An 18,652-nucleotide genomic window follows, 5' to 3' on the forward strand; every position below is an offset into this window, starting at 1 on the left:
TAATATGCATAGCCATCCCCATTTTCTCATAAATTTTCAATTCTCTGCGTTACTCTCAACACAGTTTAATGACGTCATTTTAGATGTGAATCGAAGAGATTCTTGATGTTCTCAAATAGAAAATTACTTTTAAAAATGCCACAATTGATTTTCTCACTAATTATCCTCTAAGTCTGGTTATCAGACTGATTTTCGTGTCATTAGATGCCGTTTATTTGACATACTGTTTCAATATTGTACATAATCGGAGAAGAACCATGACTCAATGAGAGTTTAATAGAGTAAATATTTTCAAATCTTTATTATTTACAAGAAAATACCCAGAGTATGTTTTAAACATGTGATCATTCTTAATTAAAGTAGTGGTTGATTGGTTTATAACCAAACAATCCAAAATACTCACGCATCTAAAATTATTCCTAAACACTCATGTACATAAAATGCCCCTTTTCTAATTTCTTCAGCCGTCTCCTTATGACGTAGAACGCCTTTTTAATCTCTTCTATTTGTTCCTCCCACTCACTATTGCTTTTTCAGTCACCTCTTACACTTCGGCATCCATTTATATCCACTTCCAGCGTCTTTTTTCTTTGCTGTAATTGCTCGAAGTGCATTCTACTTACATCAGTCATCATACACGTCTCCGGGCTAAATTTCTCTTGTCATTTTCTCTCCGTTTGTTTCTACTATTTCTTCATTCCGGTACTTTTCTCTTTTATTAACCATTTAGGATTTCCTCAGCCCTTAACACGGTACGCAAAATTTTAGCCATTATTTTTTAAAATATGCCCTGCGTTTTGATGTCATAAATCAACCAATGTTTTTATTTCTCTCGATATAGCGAAATTTTAATAAGACTCACCTTTTATGAAAGTGTTCTATGTGGTTGCTCGTGACCTCTCTGCTTTGGTTGCCCACCAAGTTAGACTACAGCATATATTCATAAAAGTATTATTATGGAAAATCGTTATTGATTGGTTGTATTTCTATAAAAAAGACTAATTTCAAATGCCATTTTAGAAGTTTCCCGCATTCACCAAGCTAAAAATAGAAATCATCAACAAGTAGTTCGACTCAAAGTCCCATGTACCCAAAGCAATGCATCTTTCCAATCGGTGCAGATATAGTGACAGCGTAATAATCCATATTCAGCCAAATAAACGTTGTTCTGACAGCTTTAAGCTCCTGCCACCTCATTCCTCTCAATGTTCTTTGTATTTCTTCTGTCCATCAGTTTGCGCAACAAGAAAAATCGCACGATAACAGGCCTATGGAGAAATGGGAAGGGCAAAAACCTACCCACGTACGTTACGATAATAATATGAAACAACATTTTTGTATGGAAAATACAGCTATTTTATAATGATATTTTTCTATGATGTTTTTCGAATAATACTAAACACATCTTTCGTAAATCATCAACGTATTTTATCTTCATGTTTAGAGGAAGAAGAACCACGACTTTTATGTCCATTGACACGCTAACATACAAAGATTATATATTTATAGATTGGAAGTGGCATTGTGAAAAAATCCCAGAACCAAAGACTAAATTTCGTGCCTTGTCATCCTTCGAGATGAAGTGAAAAATATTTTTAAGGATACACTTCCAATGGCACTGAAAAAAATAAAAATCGATTTCCAGAAAATACTAAAAAAAGTTCCTTCTACCCAAATAAAAATCGTGAATCCTAGATTAAAAAAAAATTTTAAAATTCAATTTAAAAAAATTAAAACTAAAATTTTAGTATATAAATTTTCATGACATTACAATTTAAAATTTTCAAATTAAAAGATCCATAAATGTGTGCATTAATGACGTCAGTGCTATAAACTCAATATCAGAATTGTTTTCCATGTATTTTGTTATAATTTTGCTACGAACTATTAGAAAAAGAATTTTCATAAACAAGGTTTAAAATTCATTTCGATTATCCTTACACGATGACGTAAAACCATGTGACTATAACGTTTTGTGGGAACAAAATGAGAATTTTTGATTTAATGTTGTGAACAGAGTAAAAAACACCAGTGTAGAATAATATATTTAATTTATACTTATAACTTATATATGTAGTAAAATTGAAGAAAACAAACAACACTCAAAGATATTTTCACGAATAGAAAGACATTTTTAAACTTCATGGGTTACATCGAACAATGTTACAGAATTTGACTCACAAATAGAATTATTAAACAGAATCAGGATATTTATTATAAACGAATAAAGAAATGCGTGGAAATGCTTTGCCTTTTATAAAAGCCGATAAAATTAAACTTCTAGTTTTTGTTTAAAATATTTAAAGCACCAAATACTAAATACACAAAATAAATCTTATAATAATATTAAAGTTAATATATTTTTATCTCAAAAATACTATGGCAATAATGGTACAATTCCTTTAACGTTTAAAGTTGGGATATCGATTCTTGCGCCGTCTACTGGTAAAATTATTCGTTTCTTGAAAATTTATAAGAATTTATTGAAAAATTTATTAGGCCTAGCATTTCGATGCACTCCACAACATTCATGATCACCAAAATTGTGAAACTCACTCGGATTTTAATTGTGTTTCAAAATATTGGCTAGAAAAAAAGCAGATGTTACAGAAAATCATCGTAATTTTTTTTGTAAAACAGCTTCCATATTTTACAGAGAGAGAGAAGGAAAAAATATCGCGAAATTATTTCACACAAACTTTTAAAATCTATTTTCGAGATCCTAAAAATGTTCAGACTTGTCTGCCCAGCAAGCTAAGCCTTTTATCATCCATTGTCCTGCATGGAATTACGTCATTTTTGTTGCTAAAAGACAAAAAAAGAACATAAATAATAATAAAGACAAAACTAAAACAAATTCGAACTTTTTATACATTAAAAAAACCTGGTCTGGTTTTTACACATCCTATTTAGTCTGCAATAATTTATAATAATTTGAATTTTGTAAAACTAATTATAATTTACAAAGATAAATATACTAGTAATTTTTAATTATAGATTTTTTAACTTTTTTATAGAATAAAACACTTTTTCTGCTTAATATTTAATAATATATGAAATACAAAGCAGGAATCGTAGAAATTGTATTAAGATTGGGGAACAATCATAGAACAAAACATTTTTAAACGAAATTCGAGAGGTGGAAAATTTTACCTGAGAAATTATCGTCGCCGGAAGCAGGAAACAGCGTTAAAATAGCATTTCCAGAATTTCTGATTTTGTCCTCTTCTCTGCAGCTCCATCTGTTTACTAGGAGAACCATCGGGACGAAAAGCTTCCTGCAGTGCGTACATTAAGTTATTGAGTAAGACAGTTGATCTCTTTACAGTGGAGACCTGCAAAACATGGGAACATAGTCTGTTAGCATATTAATTATATCGTAGTTCTATCAAGAATGTCCATCGGACGAAAGAAACTTAAAATAATAATTAAAATAAACGTAACCTCAGTCTGCATGTAGTATTGAGAAAACTAAGTTGGCAGCTAAGTGCATCGAAGTCATATTGTGCAGGGACCATCACCACGAGTTGCCTTGGGTATTGCACTGCGCGCTTTAAGCAAAAAATAAACACTGCTCCAATGGAGAAGTACATTGCTGTTTATTTGAAATTCCTGCCATTCCCACACTATATTTTTGAAGCTTCATTCATGGGCTTTTAAAACTTTTATGTCGTCGAGCATTGTACATACTGTGATATTTCTCGTTATGGATCCTATGGATCCTCACTGCTTACTTTCCCACCGGTGAGGCCCAAAGAAGAGCTGAAACCCACATATGGGGAATGGTATACAATTTAAATAAATAGCAATAACTTCTCTATTGGAGCAGCTTTTCTTAATTCAAGGTATGTAGGACAATACAGGGGCAGCTCGATATGAAGGCGTCCTCCAGCAAAACGAGATTAATGCCCTCAGCAGCGAACTTAGTTCGCTCAATGTATTCATTCAAGATTCATAGAAAAACTTAAGGTAATATAATCACTGTTTAATTTCAATATAAAATAAAGTGTACGATGGATATAAAATGGTATTAGCAAAGGCCAAAAGATGACAGGGAGTCAGATTTATGCTACCTCAGGAAAAAAAAAAGTTTTCCATACAACAGTAATGAAACTACAAATTCTGGATCCTCTCTCTCTCCACAAGATTCTTGAATCCTCCCCAACTCTTCATCCCTCACAGAGTATATAGTAGTTTTAACAGCACTTGACACTTGGATAGTTACGCAATACCAAGGAATCTAGAGGTGTAGGTGTTCCTACAAAATAAGATCATTACCGGGGCCACCTCCCCACCCCCATAATCAGCGAGCAAGGTCACGCGCATCTGATAGATGCCCAAATAGGAATAAAAGTCATCAAAATATGCAGAATTAAATAACAAACATCTAAACTTAGAGAAAAGTAAGTACAGTTGAATTTCTTCAGAGAAGCTCTAGATGCAAATGCACCCCTTTCAGAAGGAATGCTCACGCGAACGCAGCAGTAATGGCAAATAAACTAGGAAGCTACGTACCACTCAGGAGAAATCGATCAATAACATTCGCTCGACCAGCGTACATCGAAGAAGGCATCGTTTCTCAATCTCCTGTGAGAGATGACTCATTTGTTCAATCATCAACACTTACAAATCGACATCCGCCGACGTTCAGCGTTTGTTCATATTTACAATCTCAAAATAAAGTGGATATTAATTATATTATCCTTATTCAGAGCATCGACTCCTGCTTATAAAGAGACCTTTTTTCCATTTTTGTTAATGCCATTTTACAGATTTACAGCGTTCATGTGTTCCCTCCTGTAATTCCGATCCCACCCATTCCCACCTGCTGTAGAAGATTAGCGTTCTATAACTGGCACCATGATTGGTTCCATAATTCATGTGTTACACCCCACAAAATAAGACGTTCGTCAAGATTCACAGGTGTGTGGTGTGGTGTGGTGTGGCTATTCGCTCTCACTTGGAACACCTTAGCAGACACCATTTGATTACAGAATATCGGTCCTATATTCTTATGCGCGAGTTGGCACACCATTTTACGTACCCCATTAAAATGCTATGCTCTTCCTCAAGTACTGTCAAAATGAAACGGTCTTCTCTTCTGCGCTTTATCTAGAAATATTTAATTCCATATCTGATGGCATCATATGTTCTGTTCCCATAGTTACCTCAGCTCACATTTATGACCAATTAGTTGCTCGATAAATGAATAACTTGTATAATGGAACACTCACCACTTCGTCCATACTGGAAAAATTTCTGTTCATCATAGACAGAATCCCGCAAGCTGTTCTTGTCCTATTACTGAGAGAATCTAAGTCGGATAATACAAGTACTGATAAATATTTTTCTTCCTTTATCTTTTATCTCAAATTTTTAATATTTTTTCTCCTCTTCGATTACCTTAAGTCTGTCACTCCCTAACACACTAAACCATCCTTTGGTCATGGAGTATTTAATTTCGGATACTATAATTAACTCCCATTAAAATCCCCATGCATAAACAACCCTTTTCATCTTTAACGGATATTAAAAACAAAGAGGGCCAAAGGCTGAAGCTTGTGGGACTCCCACTAATAATCTTGGCATATTTAGAGCAATAACCATTTATTCCACACTTTTCCCTCCTACAATTGACTATCCTTTTATACAAAAACATTGCGTACCTCCCATCTCTAGTAATTTCCTCTGAGTCCAATCAACTCTTATTATAATAGATGATTTGGCAGCGACTCCTCTTGCTGCTGCTTTTAATATAACTGGATAAATCCAATCAACTCTTCCTGCTTTGTTCATATTTAAGTGTGCTAATTTCTCTGTCGGTCCCTTACCAGTAATCACGAAGTCGTTCAATTCCCATTTGCCGTTATCGGGATTGTCAGGTGACAAAGCACACTCACACGTTAATATTGATACGAAAAAATTGTTTAATTCATCGGCTCTCTGTTTAGAACTGTCAATGATGTTGTCGTGCAGTGAACCAATGTGATTCATACCTTTCCCTTTAGTCTTTGCCAGTCTGTTCTTACTGTAACCTAAATCAATAGCTTTTTGAGCTCTTCTATATCTAGTGGGTTAGATAATATGAAATATTGATTAAAAAAATAAATAAAGGTGCAAAGTACAAAGCTATCCTTCCATCTGTTGATGAACCACGTATACCGAGGTCATTATAGTAAAAGAGAACATGATCTCAGTAGTTATGGAGTGATATATTTTTAGGCAGAATGGCAAGGAGACAGTTTCATTGTGACAGCAGTGGAAGCAGTACAGCATGTATTAGTGCAGTGCCTAACGGATTCCCCCCCCCCCAAGAAGAAAATACGTGTTCATTTTGCAACATTGCTTTGCACCTAAATCTAATTTGGAGTATTATTTTGCAATGCCGATACAATCAGGAATATACCATCCAATATACCATCAGGTATATCACCCAATAAGGGCGAAAAAAACATTGTGAACTAACTGTATTCGTGCACTCAATAAATTTTTTTCATTGTAGAGTTGCATCTCTACTTTAGAAAAGGCGAATGTATATCTGCACGAGAAGGTGGACTTTCCCAGCATATTTTGTAATGCATTTGATGAAATTCTTTATTCATTTTTAGTAATCTTTTTATCGAAAACTGGGTTGCATTTTAATTAGATAATCATATACTGTAGATATAACTGAACATACCAAGTGTAAATTTTATCAAAGTTAAGAAAAGTATTGAGAAACATTTAATCCATCATCTTCTGTGATGATCTATCAGTCTGCTAGTGTTTATTATTATTATTTCTCCCTGTTTGGGGGATTCCACTCCGTGACGGGTACTGCTATCAAGTACACAAGGTGGTTGTTATGTCTGGTGTTACTGTTGGTCGAGGAACTCTCTGACTATCCTACAGGTGTTCAGGATTGCAACTTTCTGGAGTTCCTTGTAGGTGTTCGCTGGGAGACCTATTGCTGCTAGGCTGCTATGTAAAGTCTGTGGCACCATACCGGTCGGTGGTTGACACGATGATCGGGATGGTTGATACTTCTTGAATATGCCACATTTCCTTGACCTCATGTCTCAGGTTCGTGTACTTGCTAATTTTTTCCTCATGGGTTTTCTGGACATTGCTAGTGCTGGGCACCGCTATGTCAATCAGGTAGGTAGCCTTTTCCATCTTGTCCACAAGGGTTATGTCCACTCTGTTGTGCGGGGTGGTCTTATCCATTATTATGGCGCGTCCCAGTACAGCTTGTGAGTTGGGGTCTCTAGTATTGCCTGGGGTTCGTACTTGTAGTATGGTACACTTTCTTTGGTCAACTAGTCTGATGTATTATCCTGGCTACCTAGTTTTGTCGATAAGTGTACTCAGTCTGGGTGATCATCTTGCACTTCGCGGTAATGTGCTGTATCGTTTCTGAGGCCAACTGGTATCATCAACATGTGTCATCTGACATTCCGGGCTCCTTTGCGATGTATTTTCTATAGTTTATGGTGTTGAATACCTGGTCTTGGATGGCGAGCACGAATCCTTCAGTCTCAGGGAAGAGCGTCCTGCTTGTGAGCCATGCGTTGGAAGCAATGTTATCCATGTGATCTCTGGTGGTCATTGTAGTATCTGCCATGGAGTGTCTTCTTTGCCCATCTTTCTAGCTTCGTTTCTTGTGCCGTCTGGGCGAGAGGGGATTCCTCTCTTAGGTTGAGTGCGGTGTACCACTTATCTATCTTCCTTATGGCCTGGTGGAGTGGTGCTGTGCTGTTCTCGAAGTAATCCTTCAGGTTAACTATCGCTGTTTTCTGTTGCTCTATCAGGTCTATCAGGCCTCTTCCTGCCTCTTTCCGAGCTATTGCTAGTCTCTGCACTGCTGACTTCGGGTGGTGTTGGCGGCTCTTGGTCTTGGTTATTATTATTATTATTATTAAATTGTTGTGACGTATCGAGATCTAGTATATCTGCGATTTTTTTTAATGGTCTATTTAAGAAATTATTCTTAAATAGATGATTACAGCCAGATCAAACTTCATTATTTTAATATTAATGGTTTCTTTTTGCTGATAGTTACTGAAGAAATATAAAATGAAATTTATTGATGTAAGAGTTCTGGTTTTGGATTTTATCTGAAATTATTCTTATGAGAAGGACGAGGTCCAGAATTCGCCTTATCTCGTGTGACCTGAAGTTTAAAATAAGGTGGGGTTTAAAGGGATTACCCTTTAGGAAAACATCGGTTCTTTAAAGACGTGCTTTATAAACTTCATTTGGTCATTATATTCATTCATTTGGTCTAGAGACTGCCATTTTGTTCCTTGATATCCGATAAACCAAGCCCCATGGTTCTTTATTTCCTATATCCGTTACAAATTTTTTCCAACAACTTTATTTTGAGCTGGAAATTGCCTTTTGATAGTTTTCCTGAGAGTACTGTAAGCTTCCCTGAAGGTCCGAACATCCTCGGCAGAAAGGTGCCTATGTCGCTGGAATTCTTTTCTAGCCTGTTGAACTTGCTTTCGCAGGTTACTTAAGTCTGAAGACCACCAAGGAACAGAAGTTCTTCTTGTCTGCTTTCTTTTGGCTGAGTACTCCATTGCCAAATACAGGTGGGTCTGGACGTAAATTGTAAATTCAATTGCCGTCTAACATTTAAACTATCTACAACATCTGCAGAGAAAATAGTGAGAAGGTAATCTCTGAATTTGTTCCATTTAATGGTATTCATTGAGGAACGTCTAAGATCGTGTGGTTGTGAATCATTATATTGCTGTCGAGACTTCAAACCAAATACAATAGCGCGATGGTCGCTATTCACAGGGCTCGGAATAACATCCCAGTCAGTTAGAATTTCATCTATTTTAACCGTGGTATCGTAGTGACATCTATGTTTGATTCGCCATTCACAGTAGAGAATGAGAACGGCTTGTCAGGCAAGTTTTGCACAAGTAAGTTATAGGATTAAATGAAATCTTCGAATCCTCTAGGGTCGGTAAAACCGCTGTGCCAGAAGTTGGATTTGGCATTTAGATCCGCTGTTATTATAAGATTTTTAGAAGCGAAATTAGTACATATATTGTCCAAACGATGGAGAGTCAATTGTATGTCTTCACTTGGCGGACAGTAAACAGATGTAATGTAAAACTTTATGAAAGGTGTATAAATCATTAAACAGGTCACAGTGTCCGTGCACATACCTGCACGGTAATAACCAGATCATTATTTATAACAACTATGACACTTTTTGGAGGTTTGTCAAGCGAATGAATAATTCTTGCTGAGGTGGGAAAACCCATAACTTTGTGGGCCCCACCCCCTACCTGCAAAGAACGAAAGGGTTCCTGTATGCAAATAATATCAAAACTATTTTTTTCAAATGCTGTTATTCTAATCTCATCCATTGCCACTCTGCAGCGCTGACCATTTATCTGAAGAACTTTTATCCCCTCATATATAATATTACCTAGAATTGGATTCTTATCGGCCAACGCTGTTGCTGAATTTGAACCATTATCACTCATGTTTGGTTCTGCTGTCCGTAAGCTGTACTGCTTTTAGGTATTCTGGACACTTGGCATCCCTTACAGAATGATTGTAATCTCTACCACGCCTTTTGCAGTTGATACATTTTGGAGAGTCTTCTTTATGGGGACAATCTCCGTAGACATGACCACCCTCTGCACAGTGTCCACAAGAAACTACCTTATGCGAACAAAACTGTGCCGAGTGGCCATACCCCAAACAACGGAAACACTTGCTTAAAATCGTAAACTTAAGGAACCTACGTGATGTAAATCCTAGATAGATTCTATCGCTATCTAAAATATGCCGCATCATGCGAGGACTAAATCCAACCACCCAATTAACCACCTTTGCACCTGATCCAGAACTAAATCTGAAAGTCACCTCGTCTTTAACTTCATCCTGCGAGAAACCATAGCCTTTTAAGTTTTTAACGAAAAGACCATCAAGTATTTCCTCCTTAGTATATTCACGAGGGACACCATATATTAACACTGTTGGATCAGATAACCGAGGTTTCTCCATTGTAAGACCTATCTCTTTCAAAGCAGAAGCAGAATAGATCCTATTAGCATCCACCTATTAGCATCCACCGAATCAGTCCTCTGTTTGGATCTTGGTTTCTTCTGGTTGACAACAGGATCAACCAAACCAACTTGAGATCCTGCCGCACTACCTCTGCATAAGACTTCTTATGAAGTGAAGTTCAATCTGGCAATCTAACATTTCTTTTATCTAAGAAGCACTCTCCCCCAGTCCCTAGCTCGTACCTTAAGGCGCTCATTGTCCACAACCAAAGCTGTGGTCACCGCCTCCATGTCAGCCCAGAGACCATAAATTCTATTAGACGCTGGTTTTGTCATTTTACTTGAATCTTTAGACGTTATTTCTCCTAAATCCCTTCTTATCTTAGCCAATGTCACATACACCTCCGAGGCATGTAATGATCCTCCGAGGTTCAAACCATCTATAAAAGAAATCTCTTGATTCTCCCTACTACAAACATTAACTATTTTATCCTCTGTACCATTTGGGGAATCAAGAACTGCATAGCCCTCACTGTTCTCGGTTGTGCTAGCTCGAACTTCTTTAACGAGAGACTGGCGGTTCTTATCTTCTTCATCATTCAAAGTCTTATTTTTATCCAATTTTGTTTTATAAAGTTTAGTTTTGTCTTTTCCCCCTTTTGTAACAGTTTTAGGGGTCTTTGATTTCCTTTTACCTTTACGCTTTATTGGTGTCTGAAAAGATTCTTTGTTAGGACACCTGTTTTTTTGCAAAATCAACAGAAGAATATGCTTCGGAAGAAGATGAATATGCTTCAAATTCGCCACCTATCCAGTAACACAATATCAAGGAAACTTTCGGTAAAGGCTAAGTGCATTTTGGTTTGGAGCATTAATCACAAAAAAAATCCGTTTATTCCCTAAATGATGGAAGCCAAAATACTTTACAAATTCATCTTGCCTGGATTACAGCATTACATTTACTAGACAATTTAAATCCTGCACGCCATAACTCTCCCAACCCTTATGAGTTTCTGTTAAAAATATAAACTATATCTAAATTAAACTTATATAGTCCTTTTGTAATACAAAAATTCGCTTGAAATAATAAACTTAAAATAGAAATTCTTATTTCTATGAGTCCCCGACAGATATCCCATTGATACTTGTCATACTTGGTTTTCTCTAACGCATGCTTCACATTTCTATAGTCCTCTTTAATATGAAGAGAACGTGAAAGAGGAATCGATGGGTATATATTCCCATTGGGGAGCAATATAGCCGTCACTCTTCTGGACAAATACCAACTTCTTCATAAAGATTACTCACAGAACAAGAGCGGAGGGATTCTACAACAATATATAAACTGTGGAATGTATTGAATCCCAGCTGGAACTCTGCAGCTGGGATCTAGTGGATTTCACTCTTCTAAACGAGATGGCAAGAGCTCTGTATTGGATTTAATTGCACCAAAGTCCCTCTCCAAGCCATCCAATTCTCGCCGATTAGAGAATCATGGCAGTTTTCTTTAACCAACTTCTAAAGAAATAAACCTAATTATCTTGTTCACAAGATTCATCATCCGATTCTAAAGATTTATCTGGAAGGCCGATTGAGAATTGGTAGGTCTTCGCTGAGTGACTCCTCTACTTCTCTGTAAACACATAGTGAATACCTACCAATTGATATATTGGGATACACCACGGCTTTTCTCTCAGCGACCTTTTTAAACTTTGGTATATCTACCATGCAAAAGTAGTAGTCAGTTAGGATCCTATTGATTCGTTTTTAAAGACGAGACCAAATAATCTTTGAACACACACATAACATTGCAATATCACTTCATCAAAGAAACGCACCAACCTGCTTAACCCACCCTGTTAATTGTAGAAACTCCTACCAAAGGTCAAAGATCATCTACTCCAGAAATTTTCATTAAAGACACAACTTCAGGAGCTCCTGTAATTTAAGAGATTATTTCTCGACGAGTAAAAACCCCCACGGACTCCAACAATCTCTGACATGTCCAGAGTGTTACTCTGACATGAAGGTTATCTGAACAGAGAGAACAAGACCAGTCCATCCTGATAAGTGTCTAGAGGTTACTCTGACTTGAACCGAGCGAACACGTTAAGAGATCAATAGGATTTCATAATAAAAAAGGAAAGAAAAGAAAAGCTTTATAGAATGAAGGGACAGTTTCCATCGATAAATATTTGGATTACTGTTCACAGATGTTCTCAGTAAATGTGATTATATTTTTAAGGGAAACAAAAGGCCCTGGCAAACATCTGATTACTAATTCACTAATTACGGATTAAACTGAAAGTTTTTTCAGAGTTATTTAACTCTTGGTGGGATTATTCTATCTGCTGAAGTTCCATTATCGGATAAGCAATAACACCCGCATCAAAATTAATTATTTAGAAACTCGAGAAAAAACTAATTGAAAAATTCTTTAAAGAAAACAAAATAATCACAAAAACGACTAATTAAACTGACAGAACTCATTAATCAAACAAATATCAAATTCTACAGACTTCACTGTCTTTATCTATCTTTATTTTTAATGCTTTTTGTGGTTTCCACAACACTCCAATGAATAAAATATTCCTAAAAGTAAGCGAACTGTCATAAATACACACCATGTCTAAAAATCCAGAGGGAAGTCACCAGCCCTCGACTCGAATTTAAGGGGTAATTCCTAGGAAATGTATGTAAAAGAATAATTAATGTCTGTGTGATGAGAAATGGTATGAACAGATCGCCTCGACCGCCGTGACAGCCTGTTTCAGGACTAACTGGACCCTCATTAAATAATCTCTAGTGAACACACTCAGACAAAAACAGACGTAATGAGTTATTCAATGTTTTGATTTGATTTGATATATCAAACTCGCCTCGAGACTTTGAGAGGAATTTTGATCGGTTTTGTCATAGCTCTGATTTTCATCAAACAGCTGGTTGTCTGTTTTCCTGTGGCACTCTCCCTGTGTCGGGGAAGTCTCTCGTTGAGTTCCAGGAGATTCTGCTTCACGGTGTCAAAGTATTCTTCGATCGTCCGATTATAGTTCTCGTGTTTTGGTGTGGATAGTTTCTTTCTTGAGGGTGGCCTTCACTTTTATGATCAATTTCTTACCTCTGTTACCCCGTTAGTAATGGGTCAGTTGGCCTATCTTCACTCTTAGTTATTTATCTTCTGCTTTAGCCTTCTTTCCCAGGCTGGTGGTTCCTTTTCTTTGTGTTTTGTTTTCTCTTAGTCTCTGGTTTCTTTCTCTTTCGTTAATTCTGGTGGCTGTTAGAGCTGCACAGTAAATGGCTGTGTGGTGGTATCTAGTGTTTGTTGTTGAGGTAATCCGGTATCATTCGCCGATTTAGGTGGTCTTTGACTTTCCATGGGATTCTGTTGGGTCTTTGCTTCGGTATGTCGTAGGTCATTGTGGGGTCAATTACCTCGAATTCCGCTAGTGCCGTCTTCTATTCTGAATATCGCGACTTCTTATCTTTTCACTTCGGCTGCACTTCTATTTGCTGTTCCTCCTCCGGTTCTTCGTAGTTGGTCGCTCACGTCCTGCTTTATTTTTCCAAGATTGCAGCAGCTACCATGTGCTTCATGACGATGGCCCGTCTCTTCTTCGCTATTAGCTGTTCGGTGACCTGAACATTCGGAAACCATTGCAACCACTTACTGTGTAGTTTCATCCGATAAGCTGTCACATCAGTCTCTAGCTTGATTACTTCATAATATTCTTGAATGATGAGAGTATTTGATTTCTATACTCCACTTCATGAGTTGGCTCTTTCTTCCTTTCCATAGGATTCTGTTGGATCTCTGCTTCGTGGGTCTTCGTGGTCACTAGCTCAGTTGCGCAAGAAACACTCCCAGTAGGTTGGGCTTGGTGTCTTGCTCTTCAGGTGAGGTAGCCATACGAGGGACAGTGGCACCACTGCTGTCATTCTCAGGAGACAGTCTTCGACTTTTCGAGCAGACCCCTATGCCTGAGGTCTGAACGCGAGTGACTTTATCCTGCGGCAGTCTGTAAAAGTAGCACAGTGGTATCGTCACCGTCCTCCCCACACCGGGTGAAAAAGGCCCGGGGTCGAATCCCATCAATGACGCGAGCAACTTTTATGGGCTTTTTTCACTCCTTGGCTGAGTTAGTCGGTCTCAGACGTAGATAGCAAGGTTTTTTTTTCCCTTGAACCCGAGGGTTTTCATCCAGAAAGGCACGCAAATCGACCAGAGAAAGCACCCAATCTACAGACACAATACACATGGGTAGATGAAATAACTTTCCCGGTGACCCTAATAAAATAGTTTTATCCTGCGCCACACTCATTGCAGTGTGCATAGTGTGTTAGGGTCAGGCGCCCCCTGTGGTTTCCCACATCTGCGCCACATGTACACTGTGAATAAATAAAGAACTACTGCAAATGCCAGAAAAGTGTTCTCTGTTGAATACGTAGTTTTGTGTTGAGTTCTGTATGATGTTCTGGCATTTGGCCGCAGAGCCCCTGGTGGTACCCCACATTGCCCGCACACATCGCTAGGAGATAGCCAGGCTTCTCTAGCTAGTCTCTGCCAGGATCGCCTAAGCTTCCTGACAGACACCAAAGGAAAAAAAAAAAAAAAAAAAAGTTAGTGTGTGGGCTTTAGAGTCAAGAAAGGGGAGAAGTAACAGGTAGAAATATGGGAGATGAAGAAGAAGGCATCCCCCAGATACAATGGAATATATCCATAAGGCGAAAATAGGGGATGGGTGTGGGAGAAAAGTTGCCGTGCAAGGGAGCACAAGCGTGATCGCCATTTGGCACAATCTTCTTACTCTTCTCATTCAGGTCCAGTCGTGATGTCAATTTCAGTGGTGATGTCCAGTTTGGTAGTTAAAGTCTTATCCGGTGATTTGTAACTAAGTCAGTAAGGATATAAATAGAAATGCAGCTGTGGTTGTCCTATACTGGATCTTCTCAGATTTGGTGGTGGTATAGTCTCATTTGCTGGTAGGCCACTGCATTGATTCCCAAAATATAGGTGGTTGTCTTCTCTTGGTTAAGATGATGATCCAGATAGTGACTATTTCCATGGTAGGGTTTTCCATCTTGCGAATAAATCCTGTACATAGCGCGTAAAGGCGACATAGTCTTCTTCTCTTTCGAGGATGTACTGTTCTTTGTTTTTAGGAAGGTAATGTATCCTAGTCAGGAGGAGGAATCTCAAATCTTGATATATTTCGCACTCGTACATCAGGTGGTCCCAACTTTCGAGGGAACCACAGAGGACTTGTGGGTTTTCAGTGATCCCAAGTGCAGTGAGCTTTCCTCTGATAGATCCACGGCCAGTTAACAAAAAAGTGACATATATAGGAGAGGGAAGAAGAGAACCATGTGGGAGATTTTGGGTATGCTGTTGATTTGTAGAATGAATTTTCTGGTGACTTCTCCTTTTATAGACTGTGTCCACCTAGCCTGTCAGACCTGCTGCAAGTATGCAGTAAGGCGCTTCTTCTCGGCCTTGATGGTCGGTGGTAAAATCCAGACAGGAGATGGCTTTACCTTTGGAAAGCATATAAAGCAAACCACATTTGACTATTTCTAGATCTAGAGGTAGCACTTGCAAAGCATGGGTGCTGATCGTGCAGCAGGCCCGGGTGATGGTGAGCGGGATGACGCTCTGAATCGAGTCAAGCTTCCTCTTTTTAACTGCTGTGGGGGCCTTTGAAAACCAGATACCGAATGCATAGGTGATTATGGGGGTGAACATAGCCTTATAATAGAACAGGGTGAGCGCGCGTCGCTTCAATCCTCAGTCCCGACGTGCGATTCGTGACACGAGTGCAGTATATACTCATTGCAGTATGTTCACCTCTTTTGGCTTTTCATCCAATAGTGATTGGTAGTTATTGGGAGAGACACCAGATGGCGCCATCTCTTCTACCTTGGCCATCACTTCGACTTTGGTGGGTTCGTCCGATGAAGTGACTTTCGCGATTTTTTTTTATTCGCGGCGAGATTAGAACTCAGGTCAATCACAATGGTGGTCCGGCGTCGTAACCACTAGAATAATAGCACCCCATTTATTATTATTATTTGTTCAGTAAATATATTATTATTTGCTTAATAAATGTATTTTTATTTGTTCAATAAACGTATTATTATTTTTTTTTCAGTAAATAAATCACGTTTGTCCCGAAACTGCATCCATATGCTAGGAGGGGCATTATAATGAACTATAACATATATTTGCAAACACATTCTCTAAATTTATGTATAGATATCAATCCAAGAGATTGCTAAGGTCACAAGATAACATTGTATGTCATTTCAGATCTGCCAAAACAGCAGCAGCAGCGCCGACCGGGCTAGCCAGGTGGGTAAAGTGCCCGGCAACCAAAGGTCGCGGGTTCGAATCCCGGCTTAGGCTGGGATCAGAGTAAAATGCAAAAACTTTGGGAGGTGCATTATTGCCACAGAAGCCGATGCGCCAACAACTAACAAAAAAAAAAAAAAAAACAGCAACAGCGCCCACTGGTGATTTAGCATTAGCATTAGTAGAGGCATTTGATGCAAGAAAGCAAGCTTATGCAGCATCAGCCAAAAAAAAAAAAAAAAAAACCACTTCCACTTCACCCCTCTGTTCGTTCGAAATACCTGTCCAGCTGAGCCTTAAACTTATTTAGGCTATCAACCTCCACCACAAGGGATGGCAGTCTGTTCCACCAACCAACCACCCGCTGGCTAAAGGCAAATTTCCGCACGTCTATCCTGCATCTGTCTTTCCTCAATTTGAATTTATGCCCTCTCAGGTGATTTTTCTGAGCTAGAGGAAGAATCCCATCAGCATTGAGCATGCTTAAACCATTCAAGGCTTTATACACCTCTATCAGATCACCTCGCTGGTGCCTAGTCTCCAGACACTGTAATTTGCAAAACTTAAGCCTTTCTTCGTAAGAGCACCCCTTTGTTCCATTCACTAATCTTGTTGCCCTTCTCTGTACTCGTTCCAGCAGCTCTACATCCTTCTTGAAATGAGGCCTCCAGACCTGTATACAGTACTCTAGGTGTGGCCTGACCATCGCCTTATACAATGGAATAATCACCTCCTTATCCCTGCTGGAAAAATTCCTGTATATCATTGACAATACTCCATGAGCTACTCTTGCAGCCCTTCTGCACTGCTCAGAGAACTTCATATCTGCCTGCACAACCACCCCCAAGTCCCTTTCATTCTCTACCACTGTCAGTGTAGTACCACAGAGTTGATACGTTGCTCTGGGGTTGCTGTTTCCCATGTGTAGTACTTTACATTTGTCAATGTTAAACTTCATTTGCCACCTCTCAGCCCATCTGCTCAACCTTTCCAGATCCTGTTGCAGCAGTGTAGTGTCAGTAGTGTCCTTGAAAACCCTGCCAACCTTTGTATCGTCTGCAAACTTGGACATTAAGCCCGATATACCATCATCAATATCATTTATAAATACAGAAAACAATAATGGACCCAACACTGAGCCCTGAGGGACTCCACTAATAACATCAGTCCACGATGAGCAGTGTCCATTGATTACCACTCTCTGTCTTCTCCCCCTCAACCACCCCTTTATCCATAGCAGCAATTTGCCTCCAATGTCACACTGCTCCAATTTGTGTAGCAGTCTTCCATGTGCAACAGTATCAAAAGCCTTTCTAAGATCCAAGTATATAATATCAAAGTTATTCCCTGCATCCAGTTCTTTTGTGACTGCATCATAGTATCCAATCATGTTGGTCAGGCAAAACTTCCCCTTAACAAAACCATGCTGTGTCTGAGCTATAACTGAAGTCTTGTCTAAATGATCCTGCAGTGCTTCTTTAACCAGTGCCTCCAATAATTTTCCTGGAACAGAAGTTAAGCTCACAGGTCTATAATTACTTGTGTCAGCCTTTGATCCTCCTTTGTGAATTGGGGTCACATTTGCACATTTCCAGTCTATGGGTACCTCCCCTGAGTCCAAGGAAGCTCTCATAATTATGGCTAAGGGTTTGCTTACTTCCTTTGCTGCCTCCTTTAATATAACTGGATAGATCCCATCCACCCCGGGTGCCTTTCTTGTGTTTATCTTCAACAGTTTCTCCTCCACTTTACTCCCAGTTATTTCAAGATTCTGTAGCTTACTGCTAGAGCTGAATACACCTCTGGCATTCCCCTCGCTGAATAACTCCTCATGTGTGAATGTCGATGCAAAATATTAATTTAGTTTGTTAGCTACCTGAGCAGGATCATCAACACTTGACCCATCAATATCAAGTGGACCAATCTGATTCATCCCCTTCCTTCTAGAGTTTACATAAGTAAAGAACTCTTTGCTGTTTTTCTTTGCATCCCTTGCCAAGGATTTCTCGTAATCTGCCTTCGCCTGCCTAACCTCCTTTGTAACTTGGTTGCATATCAACTTGTATCTATCATAGGCTTCTGTGTCACGTGTTAATTTGTATGTATCCCATGCATTTTTCTTCTCTGCCATATGCCTCATTAGTTCATCTGACATCCATTTTGGCCTAAACCTTGAACAATATTTCTTAGTTGGTATGTAAAGCCTAGTAGCTTCCAAGATAAGTTCTTTGAATGCTTCCGATTTTGAATTTGCTGTTGGTAACATCATCAGTTGGTCCCACTGTATAGA

The 18,652-nt window shown here is 38.7% G+C and overlaps 1 protein-coding gene across 1 annotated transcript in view; it reads right to left on the bottom strand.

The window, feature by feature from the left end:
- Positions 1 to 2,435: 2,435 nt before the first annotated feature.
- LOC150085420 (uncharacterized) overlaps positions 2,436 to 18,652 on the bottom strand; it is a 40,061-nt gene continuing 23,844 nt past the window's right edge. The window contains exons 2-3 of the mRNA XM_090373222.1: positions 3,154 to 3,335; positions 2,436 to 2,805 (exon numbers count right to left, since the gene is read on the bottom strand). Of these exons, the coding sequence (XP_090229348.1) occupies positions 3,162 to 3,335 (174 nt within the window). The 3' untranslated portion in view covers positions 2,436 to 2,805; positions 3,154 to 3,161. The remainder of the gene's footprint in view (positions 2,806 to 3,153; positions 3,336 to 18,652) is intronic.

Source organism: Mastigoproctus giganteus, chromosome 5 (assembly GCF_048544385.1).
Source record: "Mastigoproctus giganteus isolate SK-2022 chromosome 5, ASM4854438v1, whole genome shotgun sequence".
Taxonomy (NCBI): Eukaryota; Metazoa; Arthropoda; class Arachnida; order Uropygi; family Thelyphonidae; genus Mastigoproctus; species Mastigoproctus giganteus.